Source organism: Parasteatoda tepidariorum, chromosome X2 (genome assembly GCF_043381705.1).
Source record: "Parasteatoda tepidariorum isolate YZ-2023 chromosome X2, CAS_Ptep_4.0, whole genome shotgun sequence".
Lineage (NCBI taxonomy): Eukaryota > Metazoa > Arthropoda > Arachnida > Araneae > Theridiidae > Parasteatoda > Parasteatoda tepidariorum.
The window spans coordinates 16,102,284-16,116,413 of NC_092215.1; the positions used below are offsets into that span (position 1 = coordinate 16,102,284).

General features: G+C 32.8%; 1 protein-coding gene across 2 annotated transcripts in view; it reads left to right on the top strand.

Annotated features, from left to right (window-relative positions):
• The window catches only part of LOC107442095 (glutamate receptor ionotropic, kainate 2-like), a 113,522-nt gene that overhangs the window by 78,723 nt on the left and 20,669 nt on the right, over positions 1 to 14,130 (top strand). For both annotated transcript variants that reach the window (XM_043056707.2, XM_071188082.1), the window contains 2 exons: positions 6,305 to 6,409; positions 12,025 to 12,132. In XM_043056707.2, coding sequence (XP_042912641.1) covers positions 6,305 to 6,409; positions 12,025 to 12,132 — 213 coding nt within the window. The remainder of the gene's footprint in view (positions 1 to 6,304; positions 6,410 to 12,024; positions 12,133 to 14,130) is intronic.

Consider the following 14,130-nt stretch of genomic DNA (forward strand, 5'->3'; position numbering starts at 1 on the left):
CAATAATGGATTATGAATTGGATCTATATATGTATGCAGATTTCAAAAATGTTCATAACTCTCGGAACCCCTATAACTTTTTTTAGGGTTCCGCGGAACACCATTTAAAAACAGTTGCTTTAGTTAGATATTTCCCATTAGTAAGCGTTTCAATTTTTAACATCTATAATAGAAAATTTCAAAGATTTGTCACTAACCATAAGGATTTTTTTTATTACTTAGGTTCTTAATAAAACCTAAGTAGTAAAAAAAATCCAACCAATCCAATTCTTTATCAATTATTTGACTGATCATCTAAAGTACTTGAGAAAAAAAACAGAAAAAACCTAAAAACGGATAGCCCATATTGTTTACATAAAAGCTTCAGAAGAACTTCAAAATGAAATACTTAATGATAATTTAATGTTTGGAAAACTGAGATTCTATTAATCATTCTCTCATTTTGGTCGCTTATTCTTTCCCGCTAAACTATGATCAAAACTTCATTTATTTAACTAAAGCTTGTTTATTTTCCATGAGCAATAAATATTTGTTTTACAAACGAAGTCAATATTTTCACAATGCATCGAATATCCCAAAAATGATTAAATACGTGAGAAAAAAACCATCTGAAGAGAAATAGAAGATGATTGAAAATTTACTGCTTACTGCGTTCTGCTTAGAAAACCAAAAGTTTTTCATAAAAATTTCAAAATTAATTGCTAAGTTTGTCGACAGATGGTGACTCTAAAAAACTGTAAAACAACATTTTGTGCTTAATGCCAGACCATTTCAACTGAAATATTTACATGAGCTTCTGTTAATTTTGACGTCAGACTGTGTCACTAAATCATTATTTGTAGAGTAAAAAAATGGTTCTTGAAAACTCTTCTTTATAGTCAGCAGTACCATCTGCTGATGAGCTTTGAAATTAATTTCGATAAAAAGAAATTATCTTGTTTCCTAATCAGGCTGCAGCAAAACATAAAATTCTATTTCATTTAACAATTATTTTTTTTTAATTTTTCACGCTAATGGCCATTTTGGTATAATTGTTACATATTCTAACAAAAGTAAAATTTTATTAATATTTTCAATTTTAATTAAAATTAAAAAGAAGCATAATATATATTTTTTTTTACTTCGCACATTAGAAAAGAAAAGCGGTTTTAAACTAACAAGAAAGCAAAATGACAAAAATTTGAGCTTTGCATTCCATTACACTTAAGTATATTCTCATATAAAAAGGATTTTGGTATAATATTTTCCCATTTTTTTAAATTAACTTAAATCGTCACAGAGATTTCTTTGACAATAATTATTAACCGCATAAAGATGTTTGTACTAGCATGTATTAAACGTAAGTATTAAGTCAAGAAAATAAAAAAATTTTAACTATTAATTATTATTTTCTGTAACTGCAACCAATTAATAACTGCTATCTATATTTTTTTAATAATTGTTCTGTTTATGCTTTATGTGACTAAAGACATGTAAAGACAAACGAAGTACAATAATATTCCCTGTTTTTCATTGATTTTAGAGTAGTATATGTTACACAGGATTAATAATATTTATAAGATTTGAATGATCATTAAGGCATAATTTTACAAAATAGAAGTTTAAAACTTAGAATGTTCAAAGGGCTCTTTAAAAAAAATGAATTTTTGGTTATAAAACCAAAACTAGGTAAGTTCACTTTCAAGTTGCTTATACAATTTTCATGACTAGGCTATACAGTTATAGCTTTAAAATACTGTAACTAAATAACTTTACAACTAACTCAACCTTAAACCTAGCAGTAGGGATGAAAACAAGGTAGAACATAAATTTAAGATATCTTTTTCATAACAGTTAGTCTGGCTCTATCTAGTTTCAGTATAAATCACCTATGGTAAGAAGACAATTGAAGCCAAACCATGGTAATTAATTAAAATAGAAGTAACCTAGAAACCCGTTTTTACGAAATTTATGGTAATGGCAAAAAATCTAAGCGCCAATGACGATTCGTAAGTGCAGTGATAACTCTTCAAAATGAATTCTGGGATCATCCATTCTCTTCTTACTTTAGCTACAATTTGCGCACTATATAATAAAATATAGATGATTTATTTGTTGTATAATATACATATATTTGTAAAACATATGGAACTATTATTGTACTTCGTCAGTCTTACATAAGTTTTAACATTTTTAAGATATACAACTGATAATTAAGATTTGAGGAACTTAAATTTTGCAGATTTTTATTAAATCAATTGCAATTTAATTAAGAAATGAAGGATTCACATTTCAATAATTTTTAATTTTAATTAAATACATAATAAGTTTACAATAATTTCCCAGTTTCAGTTTCCATTTTATATTTACTGTTTTCTAGAAAAAAATATATACTTTATTGTAACTTTTTTATATTTTTTGCCCTCTCCTAGCTTCAGATAAAGAATGGCATTTAAGGCATTTTAGAAGCATCCCATTTCAGATAATATAATATTTTTCATATTTTGTCTAATGGATTGATTTTTAAATATATCAAGATTTTAAGATTTTTATGCATATTCGGCCAAAGTGAGAAAATGTTTTCACGGGATTCTCTTTTAATGCAATAAAATATAAATTAATTAAAAAAAATTTTTGACTTTTTCTTTTCATATGGCTCCAGTTTTTATATAATTTTTATACCCTACCGAATTTTAGCTTTTTTCGATTTTTTTTTCTTTCAAATTTACATTCTATCGATTTGTAAGATATTTTTTAATGTAAGCAACAGTATTCTCAAATTTTTGTAATGCATTATGTGATACAATACTTTTCTTGGCTTTTTGTCAGAAAAAAAACTTGTTTTTTAACGAGTCAACGATAAAAATTTTGTTCAATACTGTTGAATTTTTGTGTTAAATTAGATTTGTTTTGCTTGGCATGTGCATAGCTAGACTAGATAGAAAAATCCTGCATTTAGCTTGTGATTGTACATGACTTGCATGTTTTGTAACTATTACAGCATTGAATTTAAATCTTTAGTCTTTGAAAGTTTTATAGAAAACTCTTGCAAAGTTTTCTCCCTTTTGATCGAAAAGTACTATCTTTAATACTTATATTTCAACTGTAACAAAGATATGTTTGCTTTATATTTTTTCGATCACTGTTTAAAATAACTTGGTTGTATTGTACTTATACTCTCTGTAAATACGAGTATAATAGGCGTCTCAAGGTAACGTGATTTCCCAATCTTCCACATTTTCCCGCCTCCGTTTTGGAAATCTTGCTCCTTTTCAGCATCCTTTTCATTTGGAATATACTGGGGTAGGTAAAAGGCACGTTTTGCTGGAAAAAAACATGGTAATGGAGAGGGGAAAAGTGCGAAGAATGGGAAAATCGTTTAACCAAATCGTGCAGACACCCAATTTATTTACAAAGAATGTCACTATGTCTATAATAAGTCGGTGAACTTACTATAGACATAGCTCAAAATACGCGTTTTATAAAAATGGACATCCACCCAAAAAGTGTCTTAATTAAAATGAACATAGCTTAATAAGCGTGTTAAAGGAAACTGAACATAGCTCAAAGTATGCATTTAAGAAAATAGACCGAACTTGGAATGCGTGCTTGAAAAGTGTAAATTGGTCAAAATGCCCGTCAATAAAATTATACATGGCATATAATACTTTTTTTTTCGATATTAAACTATGAACCCAAATTTTTACCTCTTATGTTAACTCTTGAAAAAAGTGTGTACCAAATCTATATAAAAGTTTTCTGTTGCTTTTTAAAACATTTCTCTTGATCATTATTCACAAGGGGATGTGGTAGCTCAACTGTTAGAGCATCGTACCTTGATTCTGAGGGACCAGAGTTTGATCTTCAAAACCGCTAAAGGCCTGGTTTCGTAGGACAGGTCGGCATTTCAAAACGTTAGCTTGAAGAGAGCGCTAACCTCTGATTGGTCAATTTGTGAGTTAGACAGCATACGTCATCGAATTCTCAGCTTGAACGACAACTGCCGCCCGAATCAACTGCAATTAGATTACAACGTAACGTTAACGACAGAAGCAATGGTGGACAACAGGCAACAGAGCATTGAAATCCGCCAAGATTTTGAATTCGAGGAGAAATTAATCTCTGAAATTAAAAAATGACCTAATTTGTATATAAGATCTAAATCTTACAAAGATTCCGTGCTTAAAAACAATCTGTGATTACATATCAAAAGGTCATTTTTTTCCTCTAAAGCACTGGTCGACCTAATTTGTACGAGGTTTGTAAATTAAATAGTGGCAACTTAAACTTTAAACTCACAAAAGGGCGCGCATGCGTAAATAGGGTATGGGTGCGGTGAGGTGGCGCTGTTGTGGATGTGTAGAGTGCAAAAAACAGTCGATTTGCTTAGAAGGGTAGTTGTTGCGTGGCGTTAAAGTGAGGAGTTTCGTTTCCATCGCTCTAAAGCATGTTGTGAAAAGGCTTAATGACGAAAAAAGACGAGATGCTTGAATCCATCGTGCTACTGTCCTATATGGTAAAGCATTTGCTCCAAAGGCTTCCACTAATCCTCGATAGCATTCTGTTGCATTTTTGCCACGGGCAACCTCGATTGTAAGCCACGACCGCTGATCACCTTTAGAAAACATGCTTTAGAGCGATGGAAACGAAACTCCTCACTTTAACGCCACACAACAACTACCCTTCTAAGCTAATCGAATTTTTTTTGCACTCTACACGTCGACAACAGCCCCACCTCACAGCTCCCATATCTAATTTGCGCATGCCCGTCCTTCTGTGAGTTTAAAGGTTAAGTTGCCACTATTTAATTTGCAACCCTCGTATATAAGGTCTAAATCTTACAAAGATTCCGTGCTTAAAAACAATCTGTGGTTACATATCAAAAGGTCATTTTTTTCCTCTAAAGCACTGGTCGACCTAATTTGTATATAAGATCTAAATCTTACAAAGATTCCGTGCTTAAAAACAATCTGTGATTACATATCGAAAGGTTATTTTTTTTTCCTCTAAAGCACTGGTCGATAATAACGCATAAAGTTTTAGAAACGAACTACAAAATCGCAATAAATATTTGTTTACGTCATTAACGCATGCACAATGTGAGATGATGTCTGCGTTGGAACGGCTGCTCACGTTGAGCTTACAAAACAGTATTTTGTTGGCGTCAGGGTACGTCAACTTAGGCGCTTAGGAGGCACTTGGCTTAAGAAACCAGGCCTTTAGATCCACCGAGTACATGCGATATACGTGCTCATAAAACCTTTGGAATCGAGAAGTTCGGTGTTCGGTCCCTGGTAATACCAGGGGAACAGAGGTCTGAAGAAAAGTTTCTTCCTCTTCAGATCTATGCCTGAACTTGGAAGTAACCTCACGAATGAGCGATTCTACCATCAATCGGGGGTGGAATCTGAACTAGATCCCGCTTTCACCCTAGCGGTGTTCTCTTGTCAAACGAAAGGTGCCTCTTCCTGACTTAATGCGCAAGGCCATTGACTGGCTAGATTCTCCAAGTTTCATTCGAAACAACAAAATTATTCATTAGTTAATTGTTAAGATACAATAGTCATGACAGCAGTTGAAAAAACGAAATCAAATACTATGTCTAGTTTCTTAAACACATATTTTGAGACACGTCCATTTTTTTTTCTTTTTGAAAGTGCTATTAAAGCTGTATCTATTTTTGAAACGCACTTTTGTTCAAAATAAAAAGTTCGTTAGCACTGTTTGCTTTATATTTTCCAGTCGTTGTTTGAAAAAAATCATTGAAGTTTTTTTACACTTTAAACAAAGCTAAGCTTATTACATCCACGCATGTCAACATTGCAAGATTTATTGTTCAAATTTGGAAAGGAAGAGTATTTAATTCACCTGAATGTCTGTTTTAATTTCCTTAACAGCAAATGGATTAAAACATGTCTCTTTGGCAAATTGCTACCTCTTAAAGGAATCAAATTAAAATACTCAGCCAAAATTTCTAAACTGTTGCAGAAAATATAATGAAATAACATTAGAGATATTTAAACTACAAGCACTAAATAGGGATTTTTTTTCATTGATTTACAAGACGAATTAAAGCAATATTTCAAAAATTTGTTGCGTTTTTAATGCAAAAAGATATGTGTTCAAAAAAATGAATTTAACAAATTCGTGGAACTTCGAAAATACTGTAGGTAAACACGTCTAATAGAAAAGTTTTGGTACATTATTACAATTCAATTTCTTCATTTAACTATTCTTCGCAATTATTCGAGTCAAGAGTTTTCTATTCGATTAGGTAGTTTTATCACTTTTATTTAATTATTATAAATTCACTTTTCTTTTTTAGAGTAGTATACAAGGCCTTACTGGAAAAGTAAAATTCGACGAACAAGGCTTTAGATCTGAATTCGTTTTGGATCTCATTTATTTAACTAAAGATGGATTAGAAAAAGTAAGTTTTTTTTTACCAAAAAAAATAGACTTTATTATATAATTAAATATTGTCATTTTTCTAATACGCTAAATAATGGATAAAGCTCAAAACCATGAGAAAAAAAACATATATAAGACCNTTCAATGTGGACTATCCATCGAAGTAGGCGTTTCCAGATCGAAGTGGGCATTACTGTCAAGGTAGGCGTGTTCACATTACATTCGAAGGTCACCAATGTGGGGGCGGAGTAATCGGCCATGTCAACAGTCATCTATGAAAAGGTACCCCGACATAGAGTCGAGTTAACATGTCTTACATACTAGTGAATTGTAGTTTTGTAGTGGTAGATACGCTACATATATAAGACCATATAAACATACCATAGTTTGGGGTCAGCATTTGAGTTCGGCACTGCGTTTGAACTTCTGCAAACACCGTTTGAAAAAGGTGTGCATCAATGCTTAAACTCAAATAGTAAGAGGAAAACACAGAGGGGCAGAAGAGAATCATAAAAACAAGTTGCAAAATGGAAAAAAATGGGTATATCAATAATGGAGTGGAAACAAGCTTGAACGAGAAAATTAAGCAAAAAGAAAGGGCAAAAAAGTGTTACGAGAGAGGGTAAGAACTTATTAGAAATTAAATGAAAAATTTTCCTAACATTTAGATAGAATGGAATGCTAAAATGGGTAGAAAAATTTAACCTTACGTTTAGTGGAGAAGAAAACCACGAAATTTTGTCACAGCTGGATGATGAGGGGATTTAAACACGTGTTCCTACTACCACTGGGAATATTTTACGCTAACACTACAGTCAGTGCAAACTGAAAGCAGTATACGACATATAACAGCCACTGCCGAAATTCAAACATAGGTTGGAAGGTAATCGTGCCATCCGCTGTACCATCCTGACCTTTAAATAAGTTGATATTTTCAGCCACAAATGTAGTCCAAATTGATGATGTGCTCCAATAGACAATATATTTTGCAATTACATCTTTTTTCTAAAAATAATGTATTTTTTATTGTATAAAACTATACATTGAGTTTCCTAACACGATAGATAATGTATAAAGCTATACAATATGAAAAAAATTCAAAACAAGACCATATGAATATAGTTTCTTCTTCCATATAGTTTCTGTTTTCTAATGAAAAAATCAAAACATGAAATATAAGGAGTGCTTAAACACAGAATTTTAAAAAGAGGGAAGCACAGAGGTGCGGAAGAAAATCTCAAAAACAAGTTAAAACAATGAGAAACAAGTTGATTTATAAAAATTGGAAAAAGCTTGAACAAGGGGGATAAGAAACATGTGTGGGGGGAGGATGGAAGGTCAGATTTACATGGAAATTAGAAGAAAAAAGATAAAAATTTAACCCTGTGTTTCATTTAGAGGAAACTCGCGAAAACTTCTCATGGCTAGCTCGAATTTATCTCAACATTATCAGTCATTGCTAGGCTTCAAACCTGAGATAGAAAGCGATAGCACTGTGCCATCCGAACCTCATGCCAATGCGTTAGTATTTTCAGCCGTAATACCAATTAACAATGTTCTTAAATAGAGGATATATTTTGCAATTCCTTTTCGAAACACGTTGTTTAACGTCTGATCCAAGAAAAAAAATTTCCAAATGCCCACCTGGGGAATGACATTTCGCTATACAGGCATCCGAAGGACAGATTTGTTGGCCAATCTTCAAGGAAACCATATTAGAAGGGTCAACGTTGCTCCTACAGTAAGGACAGATAATATAGAGAAGGAAAGAGCACCCATGCCTTGCCCGTTATTCGAACCCAGAATCTTTCTGATACAAGGCCAGTTCCCTGATCTCTACACAGTCCAAGATGATCCAAGAGCATTAAAATAAAGATTAATTTAATCCTTTCCTTCTCGCTCCCGTGAAAATGACGGGGTGAGGTTTCGCCCTCTATTTCTCGCTCCCGTGATATTCCCGGGCTGGAGTGTTCAGTAGTAACGCGCCAATAAGAATAAAACCAATTCATTTCTTTTGCCCGGAAAACATTTTATTTCTCATTTTACACACCAGATGGCAGTACTAGGATATTTTTAAGATAATTGTAGATAGTTAATTTATTTAAACTAGATGTCAGCTCTAATCAAATGCGTGAATTTGTGATATGTGAAAAAATGCACTTTTATGAACGCTTTCTTGAAAATTAACCAATCGTTAAGGGGTTAAACATAGTTTGTTTTTACTGAATCTTACAGTATTACAAATCCCTTCCATATCCTCCAGAAACCTAACATCCAATAAATTGAATAACATTTGACCCAATTTAATCAACAATATTTTTTTTAAAAATATTCAGTTTGTATAATTTAGCAGAGCGGTTATCAGTAATATTGCATTAACCCTTTTTGTTTGGGGTTTTTAAGCACAATAAAAGATTGTAAGAAAGGTACAAAATTCGATTCAAAAAGCCTTTCAGGTGGGTTTTGGCATGTATGAATTTCGTTTCATATGGATTTATGCGTTTCATGAAGATCTTCATGAAAAAGATGCAGAAAATAAACTATGATACACCTAAAATATTCAAAAGTTTAATTGACTGGATTTTATTTAAAAATAAGTATTTTATGACATTGAGGAGTACTCCTTTTTCTAAATAAAAATCTCTGCCATTATTCAAAAATCGGGTCTCACTGGAGATAATTTTAATGGTGCAAGGTCTAGTGAGTAAGGAGGATCAACCAAGTCGCTGTCTCTCCCAACGAGGTCACTGTAGAGTATCCCTGACCACCCTCTCGACATGCGGTCTGCCGTTGTCATGCAAGAAGAGTACATTGTTCCGAATCACTAGTGCTGTCCTGTTGCTCACGTTCCAAATGCTGCAAGTACAGGCTGCAGTGACCGTTTGACCCATTGATAGCAGCTCATTGTGAATCCCTTGACAACTAGTACACCAGACACAAAGCGTAATCTTGCGTCGTTGCATACTGCTGTGCAATCTTTAAAACAACGTAAGTCCCGTAGTGGACTGATCGTTAAGACTCGGTTCCCAGCAGATCACCGAAGTCAAGCATCACTGGCTACGGTCAGTGTGCGGGTGGGTGACCACATGGATCAGTCTGCGTAGGGACCGAGGGTGTGCGGTATTGGTCCTCGTTAAACTGTGCTACCGTAAAGTGCTCGACTTCGCGTGCAGGTCGTTGGGTTACCGAAGCGGAGGCGCCATCCCCTCTGCAGAGGATCAAAATTGTGATGTCATGTCTTCGGATCATCCTCTGGGATGTTTCCCAGATCGTCGCCAATAGCCCTTTGTGCAATAGCATCAGTGCGACGTAAATTAACAACAACAACAAAACAACTTAAATGATTCTCGATTGATTCCGAGAAAAGTAGCAGGACGGCTATTTGTTTTCTATAGCCAATGTAATAAACGCTAAAATAGAATTTTAAAAAAACTGATGAAACAAAAATATTTTTGAAAAAAAAATTTTAATATGTAGTTTACCATACAAAAATGCCAAAAAGATTTCATTTTTTGGATTTTTTGTCTCTTACGTTGATTTTTCAATTGCATGGCAACATAAGTGATCTTAGGTGGTGAGAGAAAATATCCTGAAGTGAAAACCAATGTTTAGATAGGATCCTCTGTTCGTCACTGGTAAGTACTCGACTGAATATGGTTGCAATACGATGGCTGGAAAACTATGATATACAGGCTGTCATACGTTGCCTCTCGTGAACCAACGTGTGCCGAACCCAATTGCTACCTAAGTCTTACCTAAGCTCTGCAAATGAAGTTTAACTCTTTCATCAGAAATGTTAAACTGTGTTAAAAATTCATCTCGCGTTAGGCTACTGTCCTTTTAAATGGCCACCAGTAGAACTTCGCTATCCAAGGGCTGTTGTCACCCACTGTGAGGTTCATCACCGAGTGACAAATCTCCCGATCTGAATGTTTGAGACCATTACCTTGCGATACGTTCATTCACAGCACTATCCCCAAACGTTTGACTAAGTCAAACATCACTGGCTACGGTCAGTGTGCGGGTGGGTGACCACTTGGATCAGTCTGCGTGGTATTGGTCCTCGTTAAACTGTTCTACCGTAAAGTGCTCGACTTCGCTTGCAGGTCGTTGGGCTACCGAAGCGGGGGTGCCATCCCCTCTGCAGAGGATCAAAATTGTGATGGCATGTCTTCGGATCATCCTCAGGGATGTTTCCCAGACCGTCACCAATAGCCCATTGTGCAGCTCTAGTGCGACGTAAATGAACTACAACAACAAACGCTTGACGTATTCTGCGATTTGATGCAGCTGCTGATAAACCCACTTTGAAGTCGTCAAGCAAACAACATCGAACGAGCTCTTTCCGTTTGTCTTTGCCACTTTATGAGTTAAGATGGATAAAAATGCCCGGTAGATTTGCTTTTATGACGACTGATATTCCTGCTTTTGACCGAAGGAATTTTACACAACGTGAAAAATAATTTGCGTACCTGTTCTAACTTCATTCAATGGCAAAGCAAAAATGTTAAGAAATTTATTGGTTATTTTGTAAAAAAAAAACTAAAGTTAAAAAGTGACGACGATCGTATTTTCACTTTCGTTGTTTGTAATAAATGTAAAAGCATTTTACGAGTGTTCGAAAGTGAAAAACTCTTTTTATTCTCTAAAAAAGAAATTTAGGAAAATGAAACAATTTTTTACGATATTTTCGTTACAAATACTTCTACTTTTACTTTAAAAAAATGACGAAGTGTAAGTATAAACACTAAAATTCATAAGTGACGAAATGCGAGTAAAAGTGCGTTCTCTTACTTTCGTTGCTTGTAACGAATAAAAAAGAATTTTACGTGTGATCAAAAGTGAGAGAGAAAACCTCTTATTATTCTCTAAAAAAGAAATTTATGAAAAAGAAACGATTTCTTAAGATATTTTTGTTGGAAGTACCTCTACTTTTTACCTTACAAAACAAACAAAAGTATAAGGAAGAAAGTAACTAAAATTCAAAATTAACGGCATAAAAGTTAAAGTTCGTATTTTTATTTTCGTTGCTTGTAACGAATGTAGAAGCATTTTACGTATGGTCAGAAGTGAAAACAACTTATTAGTCTCGAAAAAAAATTATGAAAATGAAACGTGAAAATTAAAATTAAATTTCTTACGATATTTTCGGTACAAATATTTCGACTTTCATCTTAAAAAGCTAATGAAAATATAAGTAAAAAAACTGAAATTTAAAAGCGATAAAGTGCAAGCCAAAGTTCGTACTTTTACTTTCGTTGTTTGTAACGATTGTAAAAATATTTTACGTATGTTCGAAAGTAAAAATTACTCATTATTCCTTAGCATACTACTGTGACTGAAATGAACATAAAGCATACAAAAAAGCATACAAAAAATATTTTTTGAACAGTTTTTACGAATTAAATATTGTGAAAATGAAGACAGTTTGAAAAATTCCATATTAGAGTTTATTGATTTGAAAATAAAAAAAAATTTTCTTTAAGACGTACCACTATTTTTTTTTTAAATTTCGTTGAAAAGGCTTTTTATTGAAAAACTGTTTGTCTTTTGAAAAAAGATATGCAGTTTGATATTTTCACTTGAAACTCCGTTTGCGCTAAACTAATAAAATACTGTTTTTCTAAATTTCAGATTGGAGTGTGGGCGCCTGGCAAAGGTATAAATATTACTAAAAATATGTCCAATGGATACGACACCCTTTTACTGCAAAACAAAACGCTCATTGTAACAACCTATGTGGTAAGCATATTATAATTTATACTTCTTTATGAATAATTAAACTAAATGGCCCATTTTTTTTTTAAATTTAAAATTCGGATATATCTTAAAGAGAGTAAGCAGCATTTACTAAATTCTTTTGATATTTACGCTAAATGCACTATGTACTTAGGTAATATACACTAGTAAGAAGAAAAAAGAGCTATACCCCACTTTTAGGGTTGATAACCTATCTTACTTTAGTGCTATGGGATGAGCGCTTCACTCCCCTGCGGATCGATGACCTCTCGTCTTCAGGATGAGCGCTGCACCCAAATTCCTTAGTATTGATGAGAGTTCAACCCCAATGATAGCTCTTAGTAGGGATGAAGTAGCATGGCTCTTTATGTAGCATGGTTTGGACTAAACAAACGCTCCTTAAAAATTTTGTGTATTTATTTCTTCGTAACTATGGGTAATTTTAAAAAAATTGACACTTATTTTTTTTTGTCAGAAGCAAGTTTTAAATGAATTTTTTATTGCAAAAGATTATAAAAAATTCGCAAAGTGCCCTCCATTATGTTATCGATAAATATGCTCCTACCGTGAGTAAACAGATCCATCTTAAAAATTTTGAGAGTTCATTTCTTGAAACATATTGGTATTTTTGAAAAAAAGAGACGCTCACTTTGAAATCTGAAACAAGTTTAAACTTAGGAAGCAATTTTTAGTCCAAACCCTGTGACATTAAGAGCATATATATGGTTAACATAATGGAGGACACTTTGTGATTTTTTTTCATAATTATTTGCAATGAGAAATTTATATGAAACTTGTTTCAGATTAAAAAGTTGTCGTCAAATTTTTCTAATATACCCAAAGTTGTGAAGAAATAAATACCCAAAGTTTAAAGAAGCATTTGTTAATTCCTAACCATACTACATAAAGAGCCATGCTACGTCGTCCCTACTAAGAGCTTATCAGTGCTTGAACTTTTATCCATACTAAGGAAGTGAGGTGTATTTATATCAGGTTTTTATAAAATGTAATAAGAATTAAATAATTGAATAAATTTAATTAAAATTCGATTTAGAAAGATTTTTAAAAAATTTAAGAAATTTTGAAAGCTAAGAAACATGTAATGCCTATTGTGGCATCAAAGGCCGATTTTTTTTCTTTTTTTTTCTCTCTCAAGGCGTTTGAAAGTTTTTGATGACAACTGTTGAAATTCGAGGACTGTTCCCAAGATTTGAGTACGTTTGGCCACCTTAAACTGATCTATTTCCGGCATTTGTTAACGATATTATCGAGTAACCATGCTATTTAAATATGCTCTTATTTCTGATTTGTTAGTATCTAGATACTATTTTTTTAAGACAAGTTGTTTTTCATTGACTCAGTTAACACCGTAAATGTCCCAAATTAGTTTTTTTTATTTCAAAAAATATTTTATATAATCCTTTTTCGCAATGATTTGTATTAATTGCTGTCACTAGATAGAATTATAAACTTTTTATGCGAAACCTAAGATTTAGAGCTTAAAGTTTAGATTTCTGTTCCACCTTTTGAAAAGTGCATATTTCTAAGTCAGCAGTTAGATGACATAACTGAATCTTACATAATTGAATTATAAAATAAAAAAACACTGAGATCTGCTCTTAAAATATCTTGAAATTACATCCAGGTTTAAAACGCTAAAACATTTTTTTTGAACAATTCAAATTAATTTTGTGGTAGCTAAAAACTTTTAAACTTGCTTTTAATAATATTTAAACAGTACAAAAATATTTAGTCGTCAAAGTATTGTAAAGTCAACGATATCCCTACAGCTCCAAACATGTTTGAATTCGTGCCGCTATTTGTAATCCAATTTCTAAATGTGACTAGGGTGCATAAAAAATAAAACTAAATAGAAACACCTTTATTTTTATGTCCAATTTAACTCATGTTATATCAAAACCACTTATATGTACTGAAAGTTTAAGTAGAAACTGGAATTACAATCATTCTTCGATAATGTAACGATATTTTTTCGAGACA